At 35.2% G+C, this 25,983-nt stretch overlaps 4 protein-coding genes across 4 annotated transcripts; 2 read left to right on the top strand and 2 right to left on the bottom strand.

Moving 5' to 3' along the window:
• Positions 1-2,246: 2,246 nt before the first annotated feature.
• On the top strand, positions 2,247-4,012 carry LOTGIDRAFT_144482 (hypothetical protein; the record flags this gene model as incomplete). The annotated part of the gene is made up of 2 exons (XM_009055220.1): positions 2,247-2,911; positions 3,478-4,012. 2 exons carry the CDS (start codon positions 2,247-2,249, stop codon positions 4,010-4,012), a joined length of 1,200 nt encoding a protein of 399 aa, XP_009053468.1.
• Positions 4,013-11,487: 7,475 nt separating this feature from the next.
• Positions 11,488-14,247, bottom strand: LOTGIDRAFT_227195 (hypothetical protein; the record flags this gene model as incomplete). Its single annotated transcript, XM_009055219.1, has 5 exons — positions 11,488-11,830; positions 12,235-12,372; positions 12,766-12,919; positions 13,154-13,279; positions 13,989-14,247. The coding sequence occupies 5 exons, from the start codon at positions 14,245-14,247 to the stop codon at positions 11,488-11,490; spliced, it is 1,020 nt and encodes a 339-aa protein (XP_009053467.1).
• A 912-nt stretch (positions 14,248-15,159) lies between these two features.
• On the top strand, positions 15,160-21,035 carry LOTGIDRAFT_175080 (hypothetical protein; the record flags this gene model as incomplete). The annotated part of the gene is made up of 10 exons (XM_009055218.1): positions 15,160-15,252; positions 15,716-15,829; positions 16,429-16,587; positions 16,879-17,015; positions 17,481-17,580; positions 18,011-18,111; positions 18,784-18,947; positions 20,444-20,479; positions 20,549-20,689; positions 20,929-21,035. 10 exons carry the CDS (start codon positions 15,160-15,162, stop codon positions 21,033-21,035), a joined length of 1,152 nt encoding a protein of 383 aa, XP_009053466.1.
• On the bottom strand, positions 21,034-24,788 carry LOTGIDRAFT_239402 (hypothetical protein). The gene is given in 7 exon segments (XM_009055217.1): positions 21,034-21,509; positions 21,533-21,537; positions 21,576-21,581; positions 21,596-22,370; positions 22,995-23,054; positions 23,825-23,925; positions 24,607-24,788. 4 exon segments carry the CDS (start codon positions 24,730-24,732, stop codon positions 22,256-22,258), a joined length of 402 nt encoding a protein of 133 aa, XP_009053465.1. The 5' UTR covers positions 24,733-24,788; the 3' UTR covers positions 21,034-21,509; positions 21,533-21,537; positions 21,576-21,581; positions 21,596-22,255.
• Between the last annotated feature and the right edge of the window lie 1,195 nt (positions 24,789-25,983).

Here is a 25,983-nt window from a genome sequence, read left to right as displayed (position 1 = left end):
GATTCGTAAGATCTTTACCAGGTTTAGGAATGGGTACAATGGTAGCGATCCTCCAAGATGGAGGAAATACTCCGTCATCCCAACTCTGGTTAAAAATATATAAAAGTTTTTTTAATGTTGGGTAAGGAAGATGTTTTAGTATCTGGTAATGGATATCATCAGGCCCAGTAGCTGTATCATGGGCCTGTTTCAGAGAAAACTTTAATTCTGAGATCTTAAATTTATCATTAGAATATTCCTTGTTTTTTTTATGTAAAATTAAGTTTTTTCCTCTCTTCCCGGAGTTTGACTCTCCGAAAAGCATCCAAGGAAAAGTTAGAGGAAGAATTATAAGAAAAATTGTGGCCCAAGGAATTGACAATATCTGGAAGAGTGGTGAGAGTTGAACCATCTATCTCTAGATGGTTCACAGATATTGTATCCGCTTTACCCTTGATCCTACGAATCCTATACATCTTGTAAGATGGTGGTAAATAATTCCATCGGGTCTTCTGCCTCATCTAGATCATCTTGAGGAAAAAAAATGCAAAGAGCCTCAAAGAGAGGTCAATTAGCTTTAGAGAGTTTCCATCTTTGTGGCCTGTCTACTGGTGAAGGACCATTATTCCGTAGAATTACAGGATAATGATCACTGTGGCAGAGATCGTCGTGGACACTCAAAGAAAAATCTTTCAACAAAGATGGAGAGCTAATTGTCAGATCTAGATGAGAAAAAGTTTTGTTTTTTGAACAGAAATGCGTAGGCGATTCGTCATTAAAGATGCAAAGATCATTGTCATGAAATCAGCTAATAATTTTCCTCTGCTATTATCATCGGAGCTACCCCAGAAAGAATGGTGACCATTGAAATCTCCTAACAAAATGTAAGGAGAAGGAAGCTGGGCAATAAGGTCATCCAATTCTCCTGGGTTCAATGATAAGCTAGGTGATAAGTAGATGGAACAAATGGTAATAGGCACGTGGAGTGTAACTCGCACGGCTATTACCTGCAGAGGAGAATTGAGTGTGATTTCGGACTGGGCGACATTCATATTGACAATAATAGAAACAGCACCCGAGACCTTATCATCACCAGTGCCATAATGGTGGTAGGAAACAAAATGTTTAAATGGCACTAAACTCAAATCCGTTGGCTTGAGGAAAGTCTCTTGGAGACAAATAGCCAATGGATTGTATTGTTGCATTAATAGCTGAACTTCATTAAGATTATGACTTAAACCTCGACAATTCCATTGTATTATATTATTTTTTTGATGCATTGTCAGGGTGGTTTGAGGTTTGTGGTAAGGGGGGGTTGAGAACTTCCGAATCAACCTCGGAAGCCTCCATATCTATACTATCAGATATGGCAGACTTCAAAAGATCTCTTCCTCCCTTTCTGGGGGAGGATCCATTTTTTTTGCCGGACTTGTCATTTTTAGAAAGACTTTCGCTATGCCTTTGTCTGGACTGCTTACCAGTCCCTTTTGGCTGAACGTCTTTAGCTGGTAGACTTAAACAACTATCATCATACGATGAAGTATGTTACCCTCAATTAGACGAATCAGTAAATTGGGCCTCAGTTTAATTTTTTTTTAGTTTGTGTAGCCATGAAGAAATAATAAAGTATTCATCTCCCGAAACCCCCGACCACCACGGACTACGACATCCGCGCGGGCTGTGCGCGGGTCTCCAGCGCCAGTGCCCTGGGGGTAATCAGGAAATATACTTGAATAAAATGGGGAATAGAAGTTCAAGCTGGGGCATAGAAATTCCGTGAAGTATATTGTATTTTTACTCAGTTGACTGGGGTATATCTTTAATGATGCGGATCAATTTCATTCGACACCTGAATACTGTGGAGAGTGAATTCTCTGCCTCACTAATCTAAGGCTGCTTATTACTGTAGGTAAGAGAGCAAGATCTCGCTGATACAAAGCTGCCTATTCAGCTTTTGCGGCTTTGAAATGATGCAGGATTAAAACTGTAAATTTAAAACTAAGTCTTTGGACTGATCAATTTTCTTCCACAACTGAATACAAATTTGACCCATAAAATTCGCAGCCCTAATCAGAAATCAAACGTTCTCTTCATCATAATCAAACTTTTCGGATTATTTTATCAAAGCGTCTGGAAGATATTTCTACTCTCAGCTGATTTCAGGGGACGCAACTCTTTGTTTATTATTGTTTTTATTTTTAGCGTCGTGTCAAATTTTAATAATTAACTAGAAGTTATGTCTTTTTATATATAATTTTAAAACAAATATGTCGGTTATAACGAAAGGGTTTGAACCAGTGTTTCCAACTACGGAAAATTCCATTTCGGAGGAGCAACCGATAGGACGCAGTGGACATTCTATGGTAGCAGATGACGCTAATTTGTACATTTTCGGAGGGTACACGCCCTTCAGAGACGGCGAACAAGATTTTGACATTGCGGACAAACCTCGAGTGTTAGTGGAACTTTGGAAATTTAATTTCGCGACTAGAAAATGGATGAAATTGGAATCAGAGGGAATTCCAGACACTTGTGCCTCCAGTTGCTTGGTTTTACAGGGCAAGAAGTTAATAGTGTATGGGGGGACGGGATACCCTTTTGGACAAATGATGAGCAGCTCCCTGAAAGTCTGTGACTGTCGCCATGTGAATAAATCAGGCTCAGGAAGCTATTGGTACCTCATTGAATCGAACCCTAATGTGTATAACTGTTTGGACAGTGGGGACAATATGCCAAGACGAGCCTACGGACAGAGTCTGATATTCCATGACAATAATATCTATACCTTTGGGGGTGCCATCGGGTTCTTTGAAGAGGCATTGGCTGATCTCCATAAACTAGATGTTCATACTAAAATCTGGGAGAGGCTGGCCCCTACAGGGAATGCCCCGATCGGAAGATATAAACAAGAGGTTGCTTTCGATGATGAAAGGTAAGGTGTAAAATTAACTAAGATTTTTACAGGAGTAATTTTCAAAATGCTGAACTATTTGCTCCATAAAATATGCAAGTTATTTCAAACTTTCAAATTTGGAAGCGCTTATTAGTAACCTTGACCCTAAGATGGTCAAGAAGCTGTAGTGCGTATTAACAGACCGAAAAACAGGAAGCACTAACAGAGCACTATTTGTTAATTTGCATCTAAGAAATTTTCTGTTGTGGGCCACATCAATAAGACTGTGTTTGGGTGTATTGAGACGAGTCTCAATGAAAGCACTGGCCTAGGTGACAGAGCAATAGATAAGATTATTAATTATGTGAAAATTAGTTAGTCATTAGTACGGTATGATTTTAGTTGAAAAGACACAAACACATACATACACATATTCTGAAATATAATATACTATATATTGCCATGGCACCAGTCCCTGAAATCTAACTTAGAAATCGAATATTCTATTGATATAACATGATACATTTAAATCAAGAAATCTATGTTATGTCGATTTCTTTGGTGACAGTCAAAATCTAATTTCTATTAATTTTAATATTTTTCAGATTTTATTTATTTGGTGGAGGAAGGTTAAACTATTCTGAAACTCTAGCTATTGTCTACGCTTACCATTTTGATAAAAATCGTTGGGATGCCGTTCCAACAAAACCTGATGTGAATTTCGGGTATCCTAGATCTCGGTGCAGTTTTGGATTGGTACAAGTGGAATCGACTGTTTATATCACCGGAGGCAGAACGTACAGTTACAGTACTTATCCAGAATCATTAGACGATGTTTGGGCCATATCGTTAGTTAGTTTACAATGGCGGAAACTAGGAGTGACTTTACCGGAGCCTCTTTATTTTCACCGTGCCACCATGTCTCCTGCGGGATATATGTATGTTTATGGAGGCGTAACCAAAGATGGGGAACGTTCTGATAGAATTTATAAATGGCGTCCACCGTTTCATATTCCTGCCTTGTCTGAACTGTGTTGGGATTCCGTCACCAAACACTTCCAATCTATTGATAAAGAAACGGAAATTTATTTAGAAACATTTTATGGAATTCCTAACAGATTTACTGAAAGACTTTCATAGACAGCGAACAACTAAGACTGTTGAACATAGACAGCGAACTCGGACGGCTTGATATATCTACACCTAGTGTTATAATATTTTATATGGAGTGTTAAGGTGGGAATAGACGATGCATGGTGCCGGGTGTGGGATTATTGATACAGTAGAAAATAGAAGCGAATCACATCCGCACCATGTCCAGACCCGTAACTTGTATGTTCACTTCTTCTATGTTCTACAGTATCAATCATCCTGCACCAGCCCCCTTACATCGTCTATTCCCACCTTAAAGTTGTAATAGATGAGGTACAGTACCCAGTGTACGATGCGGGATTATCGATACAGCAGAAAATAGAAGAAACGATCCGTGTCCAGACCCGTGCCTCGCGTGTTCACCTATTCTATTTTCGTCTGTATCAATCATCCTGCACCAGCCCCCTTACATCGTCTATTCCCACCTTAAAGTTGTAATAGATGAGGTACAGTGCCCAGTGTACGATGCGAGATTATGGATACAGTAGAAAATAAAAGAAACGATCTGTGTCCAGACCCGTGCCTCGCGTGTTCACCTATTCTATTTTGGTCTGTATCAATTATTCCATACCTCCTCTGTTCGCTGCTTTACATATTTTTTACATTATACAAATTCTGATAATTTTTTTAATTCATCATTTTGATGAAATCAAGGATGAATTATTTCAATGATATTTTATATGATAGGTGATTATGATGAGGATGAATATTTTATTGTATTTAATTCAAAGATATTTATGCACATATTAGAGCAGTTCAAACCATGAACACTGAATAGTGCAGGTTTTCTTAAAATGTTCTTGTTAATGTTTTGAAAAGTTGTGCCTAAATATTGTAAATATAAATTGTTCTATATTAATATTTATTTTTAGTGATCGATTCATTTTAGAATCCCATTTTTTTTTATCAAAAAAATTTAATTTATAATATTTGTTTTTTAAGTATTTATCTTTAATATTAGTTATTGTTTAGTCTTTATTGACTCAGTCCAGTTTTTGGAATCTTGATCTCTCATCAAATTCTTTTATCTACAATTTTCTATACCAAATTTTTACACCTACGGTCTTGAATTTAACTATGAATCAATGAGAAAGTACATTTTTAGAAAACTTTGCAATTGCATCCTGTAGATCAGGGTTTTTAACCTTTCTCTTTCTAGTACCCCTTTCTGTCCTTTTTATCCCAACATAAGCTCCTCATTATTACCCTTCCCCCCAAAAAATTGCAAAATTACACCCAAGGTTAAACCCCTGTTTAATGAACCATGGAAAATTGGATGAAGATCAAGTGTAGACCTGTTTGTTTTGTTTAGGATAGTTTTTAATATTTAGAATTGTTATGTTTGTTTTGTTTAGGATAGTTTTTAATATTTAACATGCCTTCTCTTGTTAAAATCTTGAATGAAATATAATAGAGTTTTATGATAATTTAGAATTTTATTGTTTTTTCAGAGGGTTAAGTAAATAATTAATTAGATTTTTATTTAATTATGAAAACTAATTAACAGGCCTGTAGCTAGGAGGAGGAGTGGTGGAGGGGGCAAATTTATTTTTAGATGACTTGAATGGCTTGTTAAGTCACAAGGATAAGCTTCCCTTAAAAATTATTGGCCCCCTGAGCTAGATATGGGCCTGATAATTATTGGAGTTGAAAAACCAAAAAACACTGCCCACCTAGAATCAAGAAAGTTGTTTATCACAAAATCAATATTTGAAACGTTTAAACGGGAAATTGTAGAGCATTTAGCTTTTATTTATTACAATTTTAATATATATTTATCATTTAGGTGTTTACACAGGATTTAATATTATTCTGAATGAATTGGTCAAGCCACTGTCAGATTATCATAACATTTTAATACATCTTCTATTTGTAGTAAATTATAAGACTTAATTATTGTTTAAGACTTAGCTATTTATGAATGAACTGCCAAATTCCATGAGATTTTAGACTCAAGATTTTGTTTATTTCTGTCCCTTTAAGACAACTATTTTAAATGAACTGCCAAATTCCTTGAGATATTCAAGACTTTATTGTCCATTTCGTTATATACATCATTATTTCAGTATTTATCACACCAAGTTATCATTGCTGTATTTGCAATCGATTAGTTATGTTACACAAAGTTATACATTATAAACAGAAAAACTGTCCACCTCACTGCCAAATCATGATAACCGTGTTTACAGTCGACTTTAGATCCATTATGTTATAAATACATCATTATATTGAATCAAATTTGTCACACCGATGTCAAATTATCAAAACTATGTTTGTTGTAGATTTTAGACTGTTTGTTCAGCCATGTTATCTAATATTATTGTTTTAACTTATTACGATATGAATATTTAAACAGTGACACTATTCTGTTATTAATCGGTGATATAACTAGCCATACAAAGGCAATATAATTAACCTTTGATACAGCATATTTCACATTACAAAATAACAACCAAATCAACTAGTTTTGCATGTGGAAGTGGCACTTGATTGGTTAATTCTAAACAGGTTCTGCCTCTTCCAATTCTAGCTTCAATGGAAAAGTGCGGAGCCGGTAATGTCACATTAAAAGTTTACCCTTCTTTATTCTTTCTCCGCCATTTTGAATTATGTCTACATTTCATTTTTGAACTTCTGTTTGATTCCAAGCAGAACTCTCCAATGATGTGCCCCCCGTTTGTCTTGGCTTAAATTACTTTATCTTATCTACATGTATAGAGTAGTTGTGATATCCTATGGATTGTGTTTGTGATGAATTATTTTGATATGTTATTTTTGCGATACTAGTAAAATTTTACAAGAACTGATATTTTTCATTACTGCAGCTGGAACATCTGGTTTCAGGCCTTCAGAATTAAAGTTATTTAAATCTTGCCCAACACATTTTTATCTCAATCTAAGTCCCTTGTGAAATTGGTGGTAAATGAACATACATAATACCTGGATTTGCACAGTCAGCTGAGAGGGGAAGGGTTATAGAAATATTCAATATTTCCTCAAGGGTTTTCTTTCTAAAGTTTTCATTTCAACCAATAGAAATAATATTTGTTCATTCGGAAAACAAAGAGGAAAGAAAGACAAAATATTCTTATGAAATATTTATGAAATTTTGACAAATAATATGAAAAATAGAAAATATACACAATAAATTCAAGTTCACAAGTTTAACATATGAAATAAGCACTATAGCTGCTATAAAGTATATCACATTAATAGACTACAGACTAGTTTATCACCATAATTTATGCACATAATTTTGAATATCATTATATAGATCATGACATATTGACAACTAGATATAACAATCTTGTTTGATTTAATAATTCAATCAAAGTCCATTCTTATAAAAATTCCATAGCACATAATATATAACATTAATTTATGTGCATAATTAACTTGAGCAGAAACCAATAATTACCAAATTTAGAGATTTAATTGAACCAATTCTGCTTAATTATGGATGATATCTTGAAAAATTTGTCACTTATTTGATTAGCACACTTCTAGATAAGATTACAATAATCTATGCACATAATTATAATTTTGATGAAGAGGTATATCAAAAATTTCATGATGGAAGTCAGTACTGGTAGTTATCTATGATAGATTATTTCTAATATAACTTCAATAATTTATGTGCATAATTAATTGATTGAAAGAAATATTTATTTCAAACACATGGTGATGATTGATGTTATTTATTGGAAGATCACTTCTAATGTTAATTATCTTTTTAATTTATGCACATATTCAATTAATGTGTTCAATATTATCAAAAATTTACTATCAATGATGAAGTTTCATGAGTGTAGATAAGTGCAGGTACAAATTCCAAAATGAATTATGCGCATAATTAATTATTTTAATTTAATCATTTTGACAAGTTAATGCCGCAATGAAGTTAACGATTAACTATGGGAAGATGATTTTCAATGCGCATTATTTCAATGAACAATGGCAAATAAACGGAACTTTTACGCATGCGCGATTTCAAAATCTCGAACTCGGTTCGTGCTGCTACTGCCTCTTTAAACAAGCCATAGAGGTGCTGGAAAAATGGAGCACCCAATTTCTCCTGTAGGTATAGAGTCAGGGTGGTTAGAGCTCGGTTCTTACAATGGGTACTCTCTAGGGTGGCCTGGTACAAGACTTTTATATTCTGATCAGTCAACTCACATTCTGAAAAAAAAAATTTTATTCTTTATTTTTTTATCATTATCACAATGAAGTTAAAAATGGTGGACAACTGATAGGTTCTTATCTTCTAACATTGATTCTAGGACATCCTAGGTTCTTATCTTCTAACATTGATTCTAGGATGTCCTAGGTTCTTATCTTCTAACATTGATTCTAGGACATCCTAGGTTCTTATCTTCTAACATTGATTCTAGGACATCCTAGGTTCTTATCTTCCTAACATTGATTCTAGGACATCCTAGGTTCTTATCTTCTAACATTGATTCTAGGACATCCTAGGTTCTTATCTTCTAACATTGATTCTAGGACATCCTAGGTTCTTATCTTCCTAACATTGATTCTAGGACATCCTAGGTTCTTATCTTCTAACATTGATTCTAGGACATCCTAGCGCAAAGATTGCTTCAACAATACATGACCTGATTACTGTACTTCATAAAATCTGGACTGTATCTTGGATGTTTTCAAAAATTCACCTGAATTTAACGATGCACATAGTATTCACAATTATTTCGTTGAAGGGATTGTAAAGAGGTTTTCTGAACTGGTAGCATCAATTAGCACTATTTCAATTTTCATTCGGACATCTGTGGTTCTTGCAATTCCCCTAAAACAGCTGCATAGATATCCATATTAGCTTCCTGCAGCTCCCCTCTAACGACGTCATAAAACGCCTTAGTTTTAGTGGAATTGCAAGTACCACAGACGTTGGAATGAAAATAATAAGTTTTTCAGCCTCCGTACCAAACAGAATAAAATAAAGTGAATAAAATCAGCTTACCATCTCTCATATCTACGATAGGAACAGACAACCTGGGTTTATCATGAGGTACTCGAAACGTAGCCGAGTTGATACAGGAACCAACTGAACTCTGGGAACCAGCAGCAGGTGTGATGGCCGTCGGATCTTTTCCAAGCATCCCAGGAGCGAAGACATCATCTTCGGAACATCCAGAGTCATTCATGTTAGTAGGAGATGTTTTGGATTTGGGAGTTTTAAAATTGGAGTCCATGGAACTACAGCTGCCTAGACTCATGGTTACGATACGGAGGTCAGTATGACTGGATAATTTACGATTTGGTGTCTTAAAACATGGGTCTATTGGTTTTCCTGGTGATTTGAAAACATCATCGGCTGATTTCCCTAAAATATACAGGTAGTATATAATAAAAGAATCAAGACACAATTCTTGAAAACATTGGAACTTAAAGATTATCGAAAATGTAAAGAAATCTGATTGGTTAATGTTAGTTTAGAAGTTATCTTGAAACCATGGATACTTTCCTGATGTCAAAGATATTAAAGTTTTGGCATAAAAACATTGTACAAATTAAAACAGATAAAATGTGAAAAGTTTTACCTGGAGTTTTCACATCTGGTGATAGTTCCATTGAGTTATCTCCCTTTTCTGTGATGTCATTGACCATCTGCTTGTCTGTGTCTGTATTGGTGGATAGATCATCTACAGATTTACTCAGTTTACGTAAAGACGTCAAATTCTTAGCCTTGGCTAATTTCGATTCTGATGTTGACAATCTGGTGGCTGATTTGGATCTTCCACCAACACTTTTTCTAGCCATCAATTCTTGAGCCATAGAAAATGGGCGTGGCTTGTTTCGTGGAATCGCAACCTGTCCTGATTCGCTTCTGATTGGACGTCTTACTGATGAGAAGAGCGAAAATATCGGGGCTGGACCAATTCCCTGAAAAAAAAATCCATTTTAAAATGTTCTACTTTTCTGCACCATGTGGGCTAATGAAGACGGGCAACACCATGCAGGGTGCAATGAGGGAAATTTTGCCAAGACAGCAGCATTAGACTGCTCTTTTTCGATTTCCAACAGTCAAGAGTTTTTAACATGCACTGCCTGTAGCATACGGGGCCTCGGTTTATTGTCCCATCTGAAAGCCTAGACACTTTTTCCATGTCAGATCCTCTTTAATGGAGGTTTTTGTTTTTCAGCTAATCAAGACAGTAGTTGAAAACTAACAGAGAGCCTTTTTGCAATTTTCTTCATGAAATAAATTTCAACTAAATAACAAACCTGATTTCCAACATTAAGTTTCATGCCTGGTTCACACGAGAATGCCGCACGCTGTTTGTTTACGATATCTTTCATATGAGGTGATACATGTTCTATTCTTTTCTTTTTAGGATTCTCCACACAATAACACTCGGCTGCAGCGCAACAATTCTCAGGCGTTTTCTGCAAATAGAAGGAGAGCCAACATCTAAATGACACATTTGCAATATAGTGACAACATGTTTGGTAAATATTTTGTTGAATTACAGGACCCACACTCATTAAAGTGAATTGATGCAAATGGGAGCCACATCTATAAGTGTACCTGATTCACATACGACTTGAACACCTCTTTACAATCAAATAAAACACAGTATTTTTTTGTGAAAGGTGACAACAAACACCTGGTACTGGTAGAAGTGCTGGAGGACAGTTATCAGGATCACCAGGATCACCAGGATGTACAGAGGAACATACTGCTACGAAACAAAACTCTACTCTCACCGTCTCACTGAAGAAGGCCATGTTGGCCAAAACATTCGGGAATAAAACCTTTTACTTTCTACACTGAGTTCTGTTGTATCCAGATATGTAAACTAAGTGACCATTGAATTCATTTCCGCAACTTTTGGGAAGCGCAGGCAGCAAAGCATTTCACGTTGCAACCCATTTCTATTTCTGAAAATTCCTGGAGGTCTTGCATCTCTGTATATCGATTTTGGGGAATCTTTTTACGTCAATTGAAAACACCCTGACCAGACAATAAAATTATTTACACTCACAATTCTGGGTGGTGTTTTATGTTCTGTCTCCTCTACTCTATTGTTCATTTCTTCTTTTTTCTCAGGCGTGGTGCAACCATCTAGTTTTTCTTCTTTCAACGGACAGCAGGCGTCTTTTTTTTCTATAATTATCTCCCCCTTCACTTCATTCTGATTCTCGTCCAATTCAACAACAGATTTCTCAATTTTCTCTGAAAAATGCAAAAATAGTGTTTTTTGTTATCACAACTTTCAAATGTGTACTTTGGCTCTTGTAATTTGACTAAAACTAAGTTTTAGACATGACTAACACAAAAACTAATAATAATATCTAAGGACCAATGGATTTTCTAGGAAGCATTATGTTGAGCAGCCTGAGGGAATGAAATGAATGGAGTTTTACGTCCTACATGTCTGCATCACATGGGCTAATGAAGCTCGGGTATATATTGCATAATTATATGGTCGATAAACCAGCCGCTAAGGTTGAAAGGGTTCAGAAAGACAAAACAAACCTGTATCATCATCTACTTCTTTCATTTCTTCTTCTTTCTCAAGATTTTTACAAATATTTTTATTGTCGGCCATCTTTTTATTACAGACGTCTTCAAGTTTTTCTTTCTTGGCAGCGTTCATCGCCTCGATATTTGGTGAGGCTAATCGTCGTTTCTTTTCATAAATTGCTCGATTTAGATTTGTGGTGTATTCTAGAACATATGGCTGCATGGCCGGGATACACAAAATCTGTTCCGATGTGGGCCGACTGTCTGGTTGGGTTCTCAATAAAACACCCACTAAATCTTCTAACAGTGGACCATAATGCCTAGAAATAAGGATTTCAAGATTTATAAGTTTCTTACCATAAACCAAGTTTTTATTAAACAGGCCAAAAAATAAATAAGAAAAGATCAAATTTCAAACAATAGTCATGAGTTGTGTCAGATATCAAAGGTACATTTTCATCGGTTGATTTGGGTCTTGAATATATGTAATTAGTCCACAGAAGTTTAAGAAATGTTTGAAAATTATAATACCTTCGAAAACACCTTGAGTTAAGGCTTATCAATATCACTGATTGGATTAGCTAAAAAAATTCCAGTTTCTGAAACTAAGGTACAATTGGTCAAAAGAATAGCGCACTTTTCCCTTTAAGTGTTTGGAAAATTAAAAGAAGTTATATCCTATAGGCTATAAAAGATAACTATAGGCGTATGTGAATTAACTTACCTGGGTATAGGATCAAAACTACCAGATAGAATGATCATGACTAGAGAGGTGAAATCAGGAGCACTGAATGGTACTCGTAGACAACATAACTCATATAATACACATCCCAATGCCCACATATCACTTTTATGGTTATATCTATTGATGGTGGTTAAAGAAAATAAACTGAAATAGAGTTATACATGAGGAAATATTCACTCTTTTATAATCTTGAATTATCTAGGCTTCAATTTATCAACGAACAAGAACAACATGGTCTAACAACATCATCTCCTCCTGTATGGATGGGGGGAATCAGGTTGCTGATGCCAAGATTGAATTTCAGACTACTAAAAAGCAAGCAAACATCTTACTAAGTGAGCCCCCAATAAGTTATTGCTAAATATATTGATCGACATCGCTTTACATCATGGTTTGATCGTTATAAAGTTCTTCAGTGTTAAGTGATGGGAACACAGTCTTATAAAAGCACTGAACTAGGTCTCTGTTATAATACTATACTACTAAAATAATATTATCTGTAAAGGATACGGTTGTTTCTGACAGATCTCTGGACTCAGATAATATGGTGTACCAATCACAGTCATAGCTAGATCATGTTTATCTCGTAAAACTCTCGCGATGCCAAAATCTCCCAACTTTATCGTGTTTTCATTGGTTAAAAATATATTCTGAGGCTTCAAATCTGGAAAAAAAAAATATATTCAGATAAGACAGCCATTCCAGAAAAGTCAAGTGGAAATGCATCTATTAGACACCCCTAAACTTTCTTTTGAACTCTTCCAAACATACATCCTTACTTTCTGTAAGAGCATAAATATGTATGATTGGAAGAGTTCAATCATAAACTTGGAGGTTTTTTGAAAATCTTGCCAGTTAAATTATTGCCTTTCTTGATATTGGCCAAGCCGAGACTTACCTCTGTGTAATATATGATGAGAGTGAATATAACACAGGGCCATATTGATCTGAACAAACCAGGATAATATCATACTTTCAGGAAAATGGATTCCTCGCTGATCCAGTATCTTCTTTCCAATGTCTCCTACAAGATATAAAACTCTGGATTATTGAGACGTTAACTGAATGTACTCTGAGACCATGAGATATGATGAAACAAATCCATCCACTAACCAGTGGCACTTGCCAGCCTCCTGAGACTGGAGGTACAAATAGGGGGCAGACTGACTCAATCTGGGGATAAACTATCAAGTCTGAATTCAAAATGCAGCAACTCTGTTGAGGTGTCACAGTCGCAAACCGCCCATGATGTGTCTGAAAGCGTTCTCTCACGAAAACTTTCAAAAAATTGAACTGATTTGTTGTCTTCTGTCTGACGCATCATTTGGCTCGAAAATGAACAAAAATTATATTCTTCAATTTGTTGAAAATAAGGTGGGGGTACAATTGGGCAATTGGGGGTGCAAACCATTTTACTTGGGGGGGGGGATCCTCCGCTGTACCCCCAGTGCACTTTACCCTGAGCACATGGACACTATAAGGTGCTGCATGGGAGCATGTGGGGTAGAATTCAACATTAGACAAGATATTGATACTTTATTGAATTTGATCTCGACTATCAAAATAATGATGTTGGTGTCCCTTTGCAAGGCAGGTCATTCTTACTTTCCTACACCTGATAGCACTTTGATTTTGCTTAGTCAACTCAGTACATGCACTTACAAAGAGTCCATCAGATGGTTCACATGACCAACATTGTTTATTTGGATTAGTTTCCCCCATTGTCCACTCACCTGATTCAGCATATTCCATGGCTATAAATAGACTACCACCGTCAACATAGGCCCCGCTGTATCGGATTATATTCTCATGTTTACATCGGGCTAGCACTGTCACCTCAGTAATCGTCTGGTCGATTTCTTTCTTGGTCATATCACTGACCTTTATCTCTTTCAGCACACATTGTCTCTGGCTGGATTTCACGATGGCTAGCCAAGCTTTTCCGTAAGTTCCAGATCCCAATACATGAAGTTTATCGTAATCGCCCGCCATTACTCTCGATTTCTACTCAACAACGGTAGCCACGTGTTATCTCGATCTACAAGTCTCGTGTAGAAGTTCAACGTCAATTTCTGTCTGGTGTAATCGAGCCTTTTCAAAATGCACGTGCAAATGAGTTCAAAACGAAATTGACCGGAAAAGTTTGTATTTTGTTAAAATAAAAATACTTTCAATATTTATGTAATTGAAAAGACCTAAAATATCATTTAGAAAACGAAAATCAACACATGAAGTTTTATTTCTAAGACATAATATTCTTCGGTTTAGTTTTAAACAGTGTGAATTTGTACGGAACCAACGACAGTTGTAAACAAACTGAAAGTAGAGCTGTCAAGAATGTTGAGGATCTTTTAAGTAAGTTGACGTTTATTTCAGTTGATTGCATGGTGTTGCATTTCTCAACTATATCTGTACACCTTGTTAGACTTCAAAATTTAAAAGATAAAGGAGAAATACACCTAATGATTCTATTTTTGTGATGTATGATGTTTCAAATCTTTACATTTTGCCCTTAACACTAAAATAGAACTCTGTGATTTTGCCTTATCAGTCTATGCTATTATGATCAGGCTAAACATTGTGTAGGGCAGTAGACTTATTTATACTGTTAAAGTGATGGACTTTGGTCACCTTAGATAATGTAGTGTAACGGTTATAGCCTACCAATCAATCTGATACATCAAACATATTTCACTATAGAGAAGTGGAAATTGTTTTCCTGAGCCTAATAATTATTTGTTTATTGGTAAACTTATTTTATTTATTTTAAATATTTTTTCCCCAGTCTGACTATTGTTGTAGTGTTATGATATGAGAAGTAGATTGTTACGGCAGATCATCCCATCATTTCCTCTTCTACTGAACCTACCACTACCTCCTAGATTGGCTAGATACTATACAGTCATGTCTACTAGTCATGTCAGTGAAATATTAAAACCATACCACCCAGCGCCCTGGATGTCAGATTTACATGGTATTCCTTCTCATATAGTTGAGGTAAGTTGACAGGGGTTGAAAGCCAGCACTGGGCTGATTTCAGAAGCACTGGTAGTGGCATTAAGATCATATTGGGGCCCTGTGGGTAAGTCCACCCAGTAGCGTATTTAGGGGGACATCCTCTCCCGAGACCTGTTATATGTTTTATTTTGAACTGAAAATTAAGCCCTCTAAATGCTCAAAATTCATCTTGGGCCATCTGAAATCCGTCTGCCAGCCCTCAGTCCCCCGGGGAACTTCAGCTCTCGCTTCATCCCTCATTTTTTGCATCCCCTCGGGCACTTACTGGATGCTCTCCTGGATCCACCATTACCTTATCAAAACTAGCAGTCGCTCTTCTGAAATTAACATGATAGATACCTGAACAGAATGCCAGCAAAATGGCTTTAGATTTATGGTATCTAATCTATAAAAACAAGCTGGTTAATTTCCGTATTCACAAAAATAATATGTTTATTTTTAGCTCTCCCAGAAACCGACGCCAATACAACCATGGAACTTACCCAGAGTTCCTGATGGTTACCAGATTTCTATTAAACGTGATGACATGACAGGAAGTACATTGTCTGGTAATAAGGTATGTGAGGGGGTTTGGCATCAATTAGGTATTAGGGGGTGAAAGAAGATACTAGACTGAAACTTAAAGCACAGGCATAAGAATTTTTTCTTACATTGAGGAGGATTTGAACCCACGGCACCTAGTCATCTAGCAGACGACAATCCAATTCGCTACTGTCTGAGCTATTCCACTGCCACAAAAAGACAGTGTCATTGGGAAGTATTGACGGTTTGAAAGTTGTTAACCATCAAGGATCAGTTCAGTCGCTGACAAGTTAGATTTAAGTCAAACACTGGGAGTTGGCTTGTCATCTTCTAGAATATCAGGCAACTCTCGGCATTGTGGTAAACTGACTCTAACTCAGTTTTGAATGTAAGGAATTCATTTTGTATTCTGTGACAACCTTGTTTATTTCGACCATTGTAATATTGTGACGTAAATGTTGTCCATATCTTTAGAGACTGTAGGCTAAGGGATAATTCTGACACTTACTTATCCATTTAATGCTATATTGTTACTATCCATAAACCATTTAACTTTTTATGATCATTTTGAACTGATATCTTACAAAGCTTTTGTTTTTCAAAATCATAAAATGTACATTTTTTCTATTTCAGGTTAGAAAACTAGAGTTTTTATTGGCTGATGCTATTCATAAAGAATGTCAACATGTGATAACTATTGGTGGAATTCAGTCCAATCATTGTCGAGCTGTTGCCATAGCAGCCAGACAACTTGGGTTGACTCCACATTTATTTCTACGCAGTGAAGAAAAGGTAAAACATATGAAAAATAGAAAAGTTAATGTAACACAACTTTGTTAGAAGAGCAAAAGCTTCAGACCAGTTGGAATCGATTTATGAGGTCACTATTGGAAAAGCTTCTATTGATATATAAGGACCTTTCGGTGATATCGACATCATTAACGCATAGTTTTAATTGAATTGCAAGAGCCACAGATGTCTGATTGAAAATTGGAATGGAGCAGATTGATGCTATCAGTGTCCCAGATTCAGATATATTTTAAGAAAACCTCTCTACAATCTCTTTATTAATGTATATTCCAGGAAGAGTTTTACAATGGAAGCGAAGGAAACCTGTTACTGGATAAAATGGTTGGTTCGAATATTTATTTCATACCAAAAAAATCTACTTATAAAAAAGATTGTTTACCAAGGATGGAACAATTAGCAGAACATATTCAGTGAGTTATTAAACTTTAAATAAAGTTTTTAAAACCAACTATCTGGGGTGCTTCGTGTTTGGAGAGCTTCAAAGGCCTATGAAAAGTATGTCCCCTTGCATGCCTTATTTAGTATTATGCTATCAGCTAATGGTTTTCTAAGAAGGCAGACGGTGATCACTTAACTTAGCATTTGATTACAATCAAGTCCATCACCATCAATCCCAAACCAAACCCCATTAATAGGACTATGTCTAAAAACTTTTGGGGATACGATGGTTTAAACTTTAAATAAAACATGATATGATGCTATCTGGGGTGATTTGCCTCTTGATAACTTCAAAGGCCTATGAAAAGGACCCTGGTGTGCTTTAATTAGTATTTTCTAAGAAGGCAGATAAAGATCACCTATCACTTGATTACAATTTTAGTCATCAATAACTAATAGAAAGTTTTATTTGAATTAATGATGGTTATAAATTTTAGATCTACGCGGGGAGAGAAATCGTATATTATTCCAGTCGGAGGTTCTAATGAACTCGGTATTTTTGGTTATATTGAAGTTTTCAGAGAAATGATAGAACAAGTAAGATATCAATTATAATTTATTGGATGTTGAATTTATTTGTTTCAAAAAAGGTGCATATCTGCCTCGGTCATTATCAATTAAAAATCCCAAATAACATAACTAGACGGTGACAGGCGACGACCAACTCCTGGTGCTGGTGGAAAGCAGTGCTACCAATCAATACTATAACTATTCAGGATACAGAGATGACAAACACAACCCTAAATTTACATTAAGTAATTTATGATGATATAACTATTTTTGTTTTTTTTTTCTTTCAACAATGGCAGCAATGAACTAAATTTGTTAGTTAGTCTTTTGATACCCTGGATTCACTGGTAAAGGTTTAATGGGCAAACTTTATAACAGATATTTTAGTTGATATGATTGCAGATTGCTTCCCCTTAATAATCGCCTGAAACTGGACCCAGGGTTTGTTCTATTCCAGGAATCTTTGGAGAAGTTTGATGATATCGTCTGTGCCTGTGGAAGTGGTACCACATTATCAGGAATGGCTGTCGCTAATTATCTTACTGGTTCCAAATTAAAGTAGGTATATATATACTTGATTGAATGGCTCTTTGAGTATTTAACCCTTTCAACCCCGTTTACCAGCCACATAATTATGCAAAATATACCCAAGCAGCCGGTTAGCCAGTTGTTACTAAGTGACGTCAACAACATTAACCTCATATGCTTTAAAGATGGATTCCCTTATTTTCATTTATGAAAATGAAAATGCTAATACTTATATGAATAGAAAGTAGAGGTGTTCTAATGACTTAGAAAAATACCAGTTTGTCTCACATGTCTATAATTAATTCATAATTAGCTAAATTAGAAGAGAATTACCAGCAGAATTCCAATAAGTGACCGATCAAGAAAGGTCAAAAAGTCTTTTTTTGTTTATCCAGATTGTACATACATGGACATTTATGATTGGTTAAAACTCTAAATTATATGCAATAAGAAGATAATGATATGATTAAGAATTCATGACAATTCATTAGAAACACCAACATTAATCAAATAGTTTGCTTAATTTGACACTGAAAAAATAAGGAAACCCATCTTTAAGTTATCTTACTTAGAGTTCAGGTTATAATAAAGATAAAGTACATCAACCAGCACGTCGGTAGTGATCAGGGTTTAGATGACAAGTTCTTGTCTTGTCCTCCCCAAATCCATCCCCCTTCCTACTTTATAAATAATTCTTTTCAGAATCCATGGCATAACAGTTTGTGACAGTAAAAAATACTTCCATGATGACAACAACGAAATCTTTCCATTGATTGGATTAAAATCTGTCCAATCAGAAGACATTGTCAATATTATTGATGGGTTCAAAGGTCAAGGTTATGGTTTATCAACTGAAGAAGAATTAGGTAATAATTTTTGACATCACATCTGTGGTTTGCGAAGGGCCTTTTATGTTGAAACATATTGACTTCATCAAACACAGACTGACTGAAAGATAGCTTGCCAGGCAAGGTCATATACGCCCACTGGCAGCTTTGATTTTGAACATAAATATTTAGCAGTACAGTAACAATCACCAGTATGAAATATTCAACCTTCCGTCATACACTTCTTTTGAACTCTTTAGGGCGATACTGAATAATATTGAGTATGAGTTATTGCCCTAGCTCGTGAAAACTCAAATATTCAATCTTCAGCGCGGTAATGAATAATAAAACCAAGTTTTGTCAAAATTCGGCAAGAATCATGCCTTCTAGAGTTTTTATGAGCTACAAATTGAACGAGTTTTCAAGATCAATGGCAATAACTCATGCTAAATATTTTTTCGATTTTTCTCATTTTCAATAGGGTTGATCCATGGGTGATAACAAACACTCAAGCCAAATTTCGTTAAAATCTGTCAAGAATTGGCCCTTCTAGAGTGTTTACAAGCTAAAATTTGAACGCGTTTTCAAGAATAAGGGCAATAACTCATACTAAATATTTTTCAATTTTTCTGTTTTTCAATACGGTTTATCCATGGGTGATAAACAACACTCATGCCAAGTTTCGTCAAAATCCATCAAGAATTTTATTATTATTATTATTATTATTATTAAGACACTTATAGAGCGCCATCTTTCACAATATGTGCTCAGATGCGCTGTACAATACAATTCATAAAATATCAACATATTGGTAAAATTGGCAAATAAGTATAAAAATATAAATGAATAAACGTAAAAAATATGTATAAATATAAGGAATAAAACAATCTATAAATTAAAAGCTTTCTTAAATAAAAACGTCTTGAGAAGAGACTTAAAAGTCACTAAAGAAGTGCAGCATCTAATGTTAAAAGGTAAAACATTCCAAAGTTTAGGGGCCTGGACGGTAAAAGAGCGCTCATCGAAAGTTAAAAGTCTGGCTTGTGTCAGAATTCAGAAGTCAGAATTGTGCCTTCTAGAGTGTTTGCGAACTAAAAATTGAACGCGTTTTCAAGAACAAGGGCAATAACTAATACTAAATTTCAATTTTTCTGATTTTCGATAGGGTTTATCCTTGGGTGATTACAAACACTCATACCAAGTTTCATCAAAATCCGTCATGAATTGCACCTTCTAGAGTGTTTACGAGCGTTTCAAGGACAAGGGCAATAACTCATAGTAAATATTTTTCGATTCGTCTGATTTTCAATATGGTTCATCCTTGGGTGATTACAAACAACCATACCAAGTTTCGTCGAAATCAGTCAAGAATTGTGCCTTGTAGAGTGTTTACGAGCAATTGTGGACGGACCAACGGAAAGAGGTGACGGCAATATACGCCCCCCATTTCATGTGGGCGTATAAAAATGTAATGGTGTAAATTGATGCTATCAGTGTCTCTGATACACATAAACCTTGTGACAATCCCTTTATAGGTACTATTGACAGAACATATAGAGATCTATCTGTTGGTAAGACAATATTTAGATGACTTTATCACTTTAAAACAGCTGATGAATATACATTTTCTAATTTTCCAGATTTTCTAACTGAAGTTGGAAGTAAAACAGGTATAATGTTAGATCCTGTTTATACAGGTAAAGCTGCGTTTGGATTGGTTCAACTTCTAGAACAATTACCAGAGATGTTTAAAGGCAGAAGGATATTATTCATACATACAGGTAGGCTTGCTCTGTACACCTTATACAAGAGTCTGGCATATTATATTCAGAATGAGGCTCATAACGCAAACAAAGGTAACAGCATGTCACTGAAGTAAAATTGCCACCTTGATGTCTTTAAAGCCTTCTTCTCCAATCCCATTACACAAAACTAGTCAAATGCCAAGAGGCTTGGCCAAGCACCAGCTGTTAGAGTTGTTACTCTGTCAAAATATTGGTTGTTTCTTTGTGTCTTTCAGGTGGAATATTTGGATTGGCTGACGGAAGAATGAATGTTATTTTAAAATCAAAGAGTGAAAATAAAATTAAAATATGGAATGATATTAATAAACCTCCATTTTCTTAAATTTTACCTGTGTTTTATTTGATACAGCAGTTGTCATGGCAATATTTAATGCACTAGGACTGAGTTTTATGGCTGAGTTGGAAGGTGATATCAGTTCAAATCATAAAACAAAATCAAAATCCAACACAAAGTGTGCAATGAGGGAAATTTTGCAAAATGTGTGTGATATTAGTACATATCAAGTTATTTTCCAATATTTATTGTTAATACCAGTAATAAAAATTATTCTTTGTTTTTTTTACATACCAAACAAACACATAATAAACTTTAAGAACACAAGTTATATTGTTTACCTTCCTGCTTCTATATGTCTTACAAAGATTATAATAAGCTTGTCTATTAGTACTGGCACTAAGATATTTCAACATCGCAATATAACTTGCTATGATACATGCATTGTATTCCCTGGTCTGGTCTGGTCCGTTCTATTTTTTTTACAAAACCAGGTATTTAGACAAACTTGTCTTCACAATGAAGAAGAAATCTAAAATAGTTCATTTTGCGACCGATATCTTATCATAACCTAAGTTTCTCTTGTATAATCATATGTATTGTATTGTAGCACTATATCATATTGTGACCAGCATTCACATTAACATGATAAAAAATAACCACAAAGAATTAGATATAACTATTTAAAATATTTTAAGCTATGTTTTGGCAGCTCGGAGCAGATAATTTTTAATATCGAGATCATCATTATAAATAAAAAGAACATGGAAATTTGATCTGTTCACAATCCACAGCTTGTTTCACGAAAAAAACTAATCTCTAACTCATAAGTAGTTCACATCAGTCATGAAGGTTTCTTTTCAACTATTGTTTGTAATTTGGGGAAATGGTTTATTTTTTAAGCCTAAACAAAAATAGTAAACAAAAGCTGTGAACCATACCTTGCGATTCTGGTCAAAAAATTAACTTGTCAACCTTAAATTAGATTCCATATAAAACGATTATTTTAAAGTAAATTGCACCATCATGGTTCCACAAGTTTTTAAAAATTAATCTCTCCAGAATCAGACCAGGCTAAAACCATAAAATTTTACACAAATCACAAATATTAGTCAGGATTTTTTCTAAAACAAGGCACTGGATCCATTTGCTCAAAAAATCTTAGGAAAAGAAATTGTTGTGAGTTTTTATAAAACAAAGTTCTGGAATGTAGACTGTCCAATCACCAGCAGTATAATTATAATCATAAGACACACTAATCTTTCACTTTATTCTATTTTAGCTGTTGATTTATGAGGTTTTAACCGTATCAGAGACGAAAATCCAAAAATCATAGTGCTTAATGTCCATTTTATAGATGCACTGACTGACATTCCTTTATCCCTGAAAATAACAATCAAATAACAATCAAAAAATAAGTTACATTTCTGGCCCAGATTGAACTATGGCATATGGCCAGTGATGTATGTAGGGGGGCCTGAAAAATTTATTTCTACTTTTGCACCCAAAATCGCGTTAGATGCTTACTAGATTTGAAAAATTTTCATGGGGGAGGTGCCCTGACCGCCCACAGTGACTAGTACCCTCTAAAATCAAAAAAGAGAGCCAAGATGCTTGGATGCACACCCCCCCATCCATCAATGAAATCCTGGCTATGGCACTGCACATGCCACATACCATGCTATGCAGTGGGCAATACAGAAGCTTTGCCAGAACAGTGAATAAGTATACCTTTCAAATTGCACAACCTGTAACCCTAACCCGAGAGTCAGCCAGGTGTCAGCTTTCAACCCCTCATACCTAAACAAGGGACTGCGGTTTATTTTTTCATTCAAATAACTCATAGCTTTTTTTAATTTGACGCTTGACAATGTCCAGTTTAAGTCCACATTTTATAAGCCGATTCATTTTTAATATACAAACTGAACTCTCTGGGTTATCATAATTAGGTTTGATGTTTGTTTGTCTGTCATACATTTTCTATGATTAAACAAAGTTAGAACTTACTGACAAAGTTTACTGGCATACAACGCTTCACCACAATGAGCTAATACAGTAAATATACATCTACAAAAGAACATTAATTAGTTGTTAATTATATATAACAGAAGATAAGACTGCCCACATATCATCCTCACAATGTCAAGCTAATGTAATAGCCTCCTTTCTTGTATCACGATAGCGATTTGATTTGATTGTACAGAGTAAATACAGCCATATTGTTTACAGTTTATGTCAAGGGCTGTGGTTAGTTGCATTTGTTGGCTTACAATTCAATCAAATTGCTGCATTCCATAAAAAAGAAAAGAATACAATGAAGTCAAGGTATAAGACACGGTTAGTAAAAGCTTGACATTGAGAAGATGCCTTTTTGTATGCTTCTATTTTATCACAAAATAAAATCGAAAATCTAGACCATTTTGAAATTGAGTTTTCACCCATGAAACTTTACTTATTGTGTTTTTTTTCAAAATTTGTTTGAAACATAAGTTTTAAATTCAAGTGGTTCAATTTCAATTTAAATAACTGGACTGACTTGCAGAAAAGTAAAATAACTGGTGTTGTATTATACAGCAGATCATTGTTTATTGACACATTTCCACTACCAAAATATCTGTCCAGTGTATAGAATTTTCGGATAGTAGAAACATGCCATACCATCCATAACTGGAGTTACATCCCTTCCTGTTTGAACAACTGTCAAGTGTTACACGTGTATTTTGGGCCTACAGAGCCTATAGTCTAGTATAGCCTATTGCATCGTGAAGACTGAAGAAGTATAATATTTTATTATTCACTGTATAAATTTTTTTCATGAGAGAACTAGACATACTCACATTAAATTACAAATCAAAGGATGACTTTTACCCAGAAATCGAGAAAATGTTGCCAATGGTCCGAGGAAGGACGGTACTTTATCAGGAGTTATTGTAGTCGTCTGAAAAATAATAATCAAATATCTTTAAGTAGGGCTGGGCGATATACCGGTATCACGATAAATACCGGTATAGGAATTTATATTGTTAATAATGTCACTTTTTTAAAAAATACCGAAATATTGCCACCATATCATGATATACCGTATAATTTTAACAAGTAACTTGATATTTGAAACAGATGTTTTTTTCATGATATTCAAGCCAGGGTGCTTTTAGAGATATTTATTGTTTAATGTTACATTTAAAATTTCTAGTTCATAATTTTCTTTCAAAAACTATTATAAAACAAACTTAAAAAATATTGTGATATATACCCATATCGTGATATATTAACGCATAATATCGTGATATCAACTTGAACCAATATCGCCCAGCCCTATCTTTAAAGCAACTTGAGAAAAGTAATTAGGCGTCTACATCCAGTAAACGCTTCCATGAATTTGAAATGGGTTCTCCTCAGTGGGGGTCTATCCTTAGAAAAACCACTGTCTATGTCAGACCAGGGGATCCTTCTCAAAGTCAGAATAGCTATAGTTGATTTGAATATTCATAAACATGAAGTTTAAGCTGCACAAAGGCATGACACAGTTGCAATAGAAAGTTGTCTACTTTCGGTTTAATTTTCCCCTTATCCCAGCTCTACAATTTTTATAGGTTATAAAGAACAAGACATTGCTTACAACCAAAAGCCACAAACCAAACGATATGATGATCATCCATAGTGGATGTGGCAGTACAAAAAACTCGTCAAAAAAGATCTTTTGAACTTTCTCTGTTTTACGTTTTGCTTGATCTTTGGTCGCCATTCTAGCCTTTGACTCTTGACCCAATTAGAACTAAAACGAGGTTTCTGTAGTCTCAGATATCCAGACTTGTCCTGTTGACAAAGTTGATCTGGATGATACAGACTATGTATTTACGATGTAAGGGGGACAACTCCATTAAATGTTGTAAAAAAAATTATTGAATGATTGTATACGAATGTAGTCCACGCTATTTTTGGTAGTCCAGGCTATTTTTGGAAATCTTTTTTTTTCTCTCCCTTTAGTGGTTTTTGCAACCCTATTTTTGAGTAATTTTTGGTCTAGATTTGGAATTTGATGTCTGAAATTGTATTATCTTAAAGATTTGGCGAGATGATGAGAGAAATCAAGGCGGAAGGCTAATTCTAAAAATACTCGTATTGTGATTTGCCAAACTCTAGCGAATGCCGAATGAATGAGTATAACCGCTATTAGTCTACTTTCAATTTCAGTAGGTCAAAATTTTCATGGTCATCATTTATTGAATTTTTGAGGAGACATTAAGGATTGGCCAGGCTTTAATTCGACATATTGGAAAGCTTTCAACGAAATTTCTGGAAAAAGGTTGAATTCGCGTTTTCACCTGGGCAAATGTATTAGTGGAGTGAGTGAGTCCGAATGTTTGACTTTGTGAAACGGTCGATATTCGAGACCGAGGAACCTGCTGTTGTGTACGAATGGTTCCGCGTTACTGTAAATTGTACCTCGAAGAACATTCTTTTTTTGATAAAGACATAAATAAAAAAAAAAACGTAGCTCTCAGATTTAAGAGTCAATAAAGGTGTTTCAACGTCACTTCGCCCCCCTTTACCACTTCGCCCCGGCGCCTCATGAAAAAAATGAGAAAACTTGCGAATCCTTTAATCATTTACGACTGCACACATTTTCAGTTGTTCAAACTACCTCTTCCTTTGGTAAAAAGTGTCTAAAGATCGTCTTAGAGTCGTATCAAGACCAATTCATTTACCAGGGACGAAATGACATGGGGGCGGTTTGGCCTATGAGAAAGTTACACTGTGTGACAATCGAGGCTTGATCGTCTATCGAGCTTTCGTAGGGTGACAATCGAGACTAGCCTCTACTTTCGGTTGCCAACAAACATGGCGGACGCAGTCTTGAAATTCTTTGTTTACATTCATGAAATTGTGAAAATACGCAAATTAAAGTCTATTCTGTGCAATTCCTTGTCTTGGTTTTTGTGGGGATACTTTGAGGTGTGTCTCTATTGCTTCGGTATGAGTTGCCAGTGCATTG

The sequence above is a fragment of the Lottia gigantea genome, assembly GCF_000327385.1.
Source record: "Lottia gigantea unplaced genomic scaffold LOTGIsca_239, whole genome shotgun sequence".
Classification (NCBI taxonomy): Eukaryota; Metazoa; Mollusca; class Gastropoda; family Lottiidae; genus Lottia; species Lottia gigantea.
Note: the sequence above shows the minus strand (reverse complement) of the source record. Positions and strands in the feature narration are given on the sequence as shown.

Bases quoted from the DNA above. Each gene is read 5' to 3' on its own strand.
- LOTGIDRAFT_239402 (XM_009055217.1), bottom strand. From the start codon at position 24,732: ATGGCGACCAAAGATCAAGCAAAACGTAAAACAGAGAAAGTTCAAAAG. The intron at 23,926-24,606 runs GTAAGCAATGTC...ATTATTTTTCAG, and splicing joins TTGGTTTGTGGCTTTTGGTT to ACGACTACAATAACTCCTGA. The intron at 22,371-22,994 runs GTAAGTTCTAAC...TGTTATTTTCAG, and splicing joins TATGCCAGTAAACTTTGTCA to GGATAAAGGAATGTCAGTCA.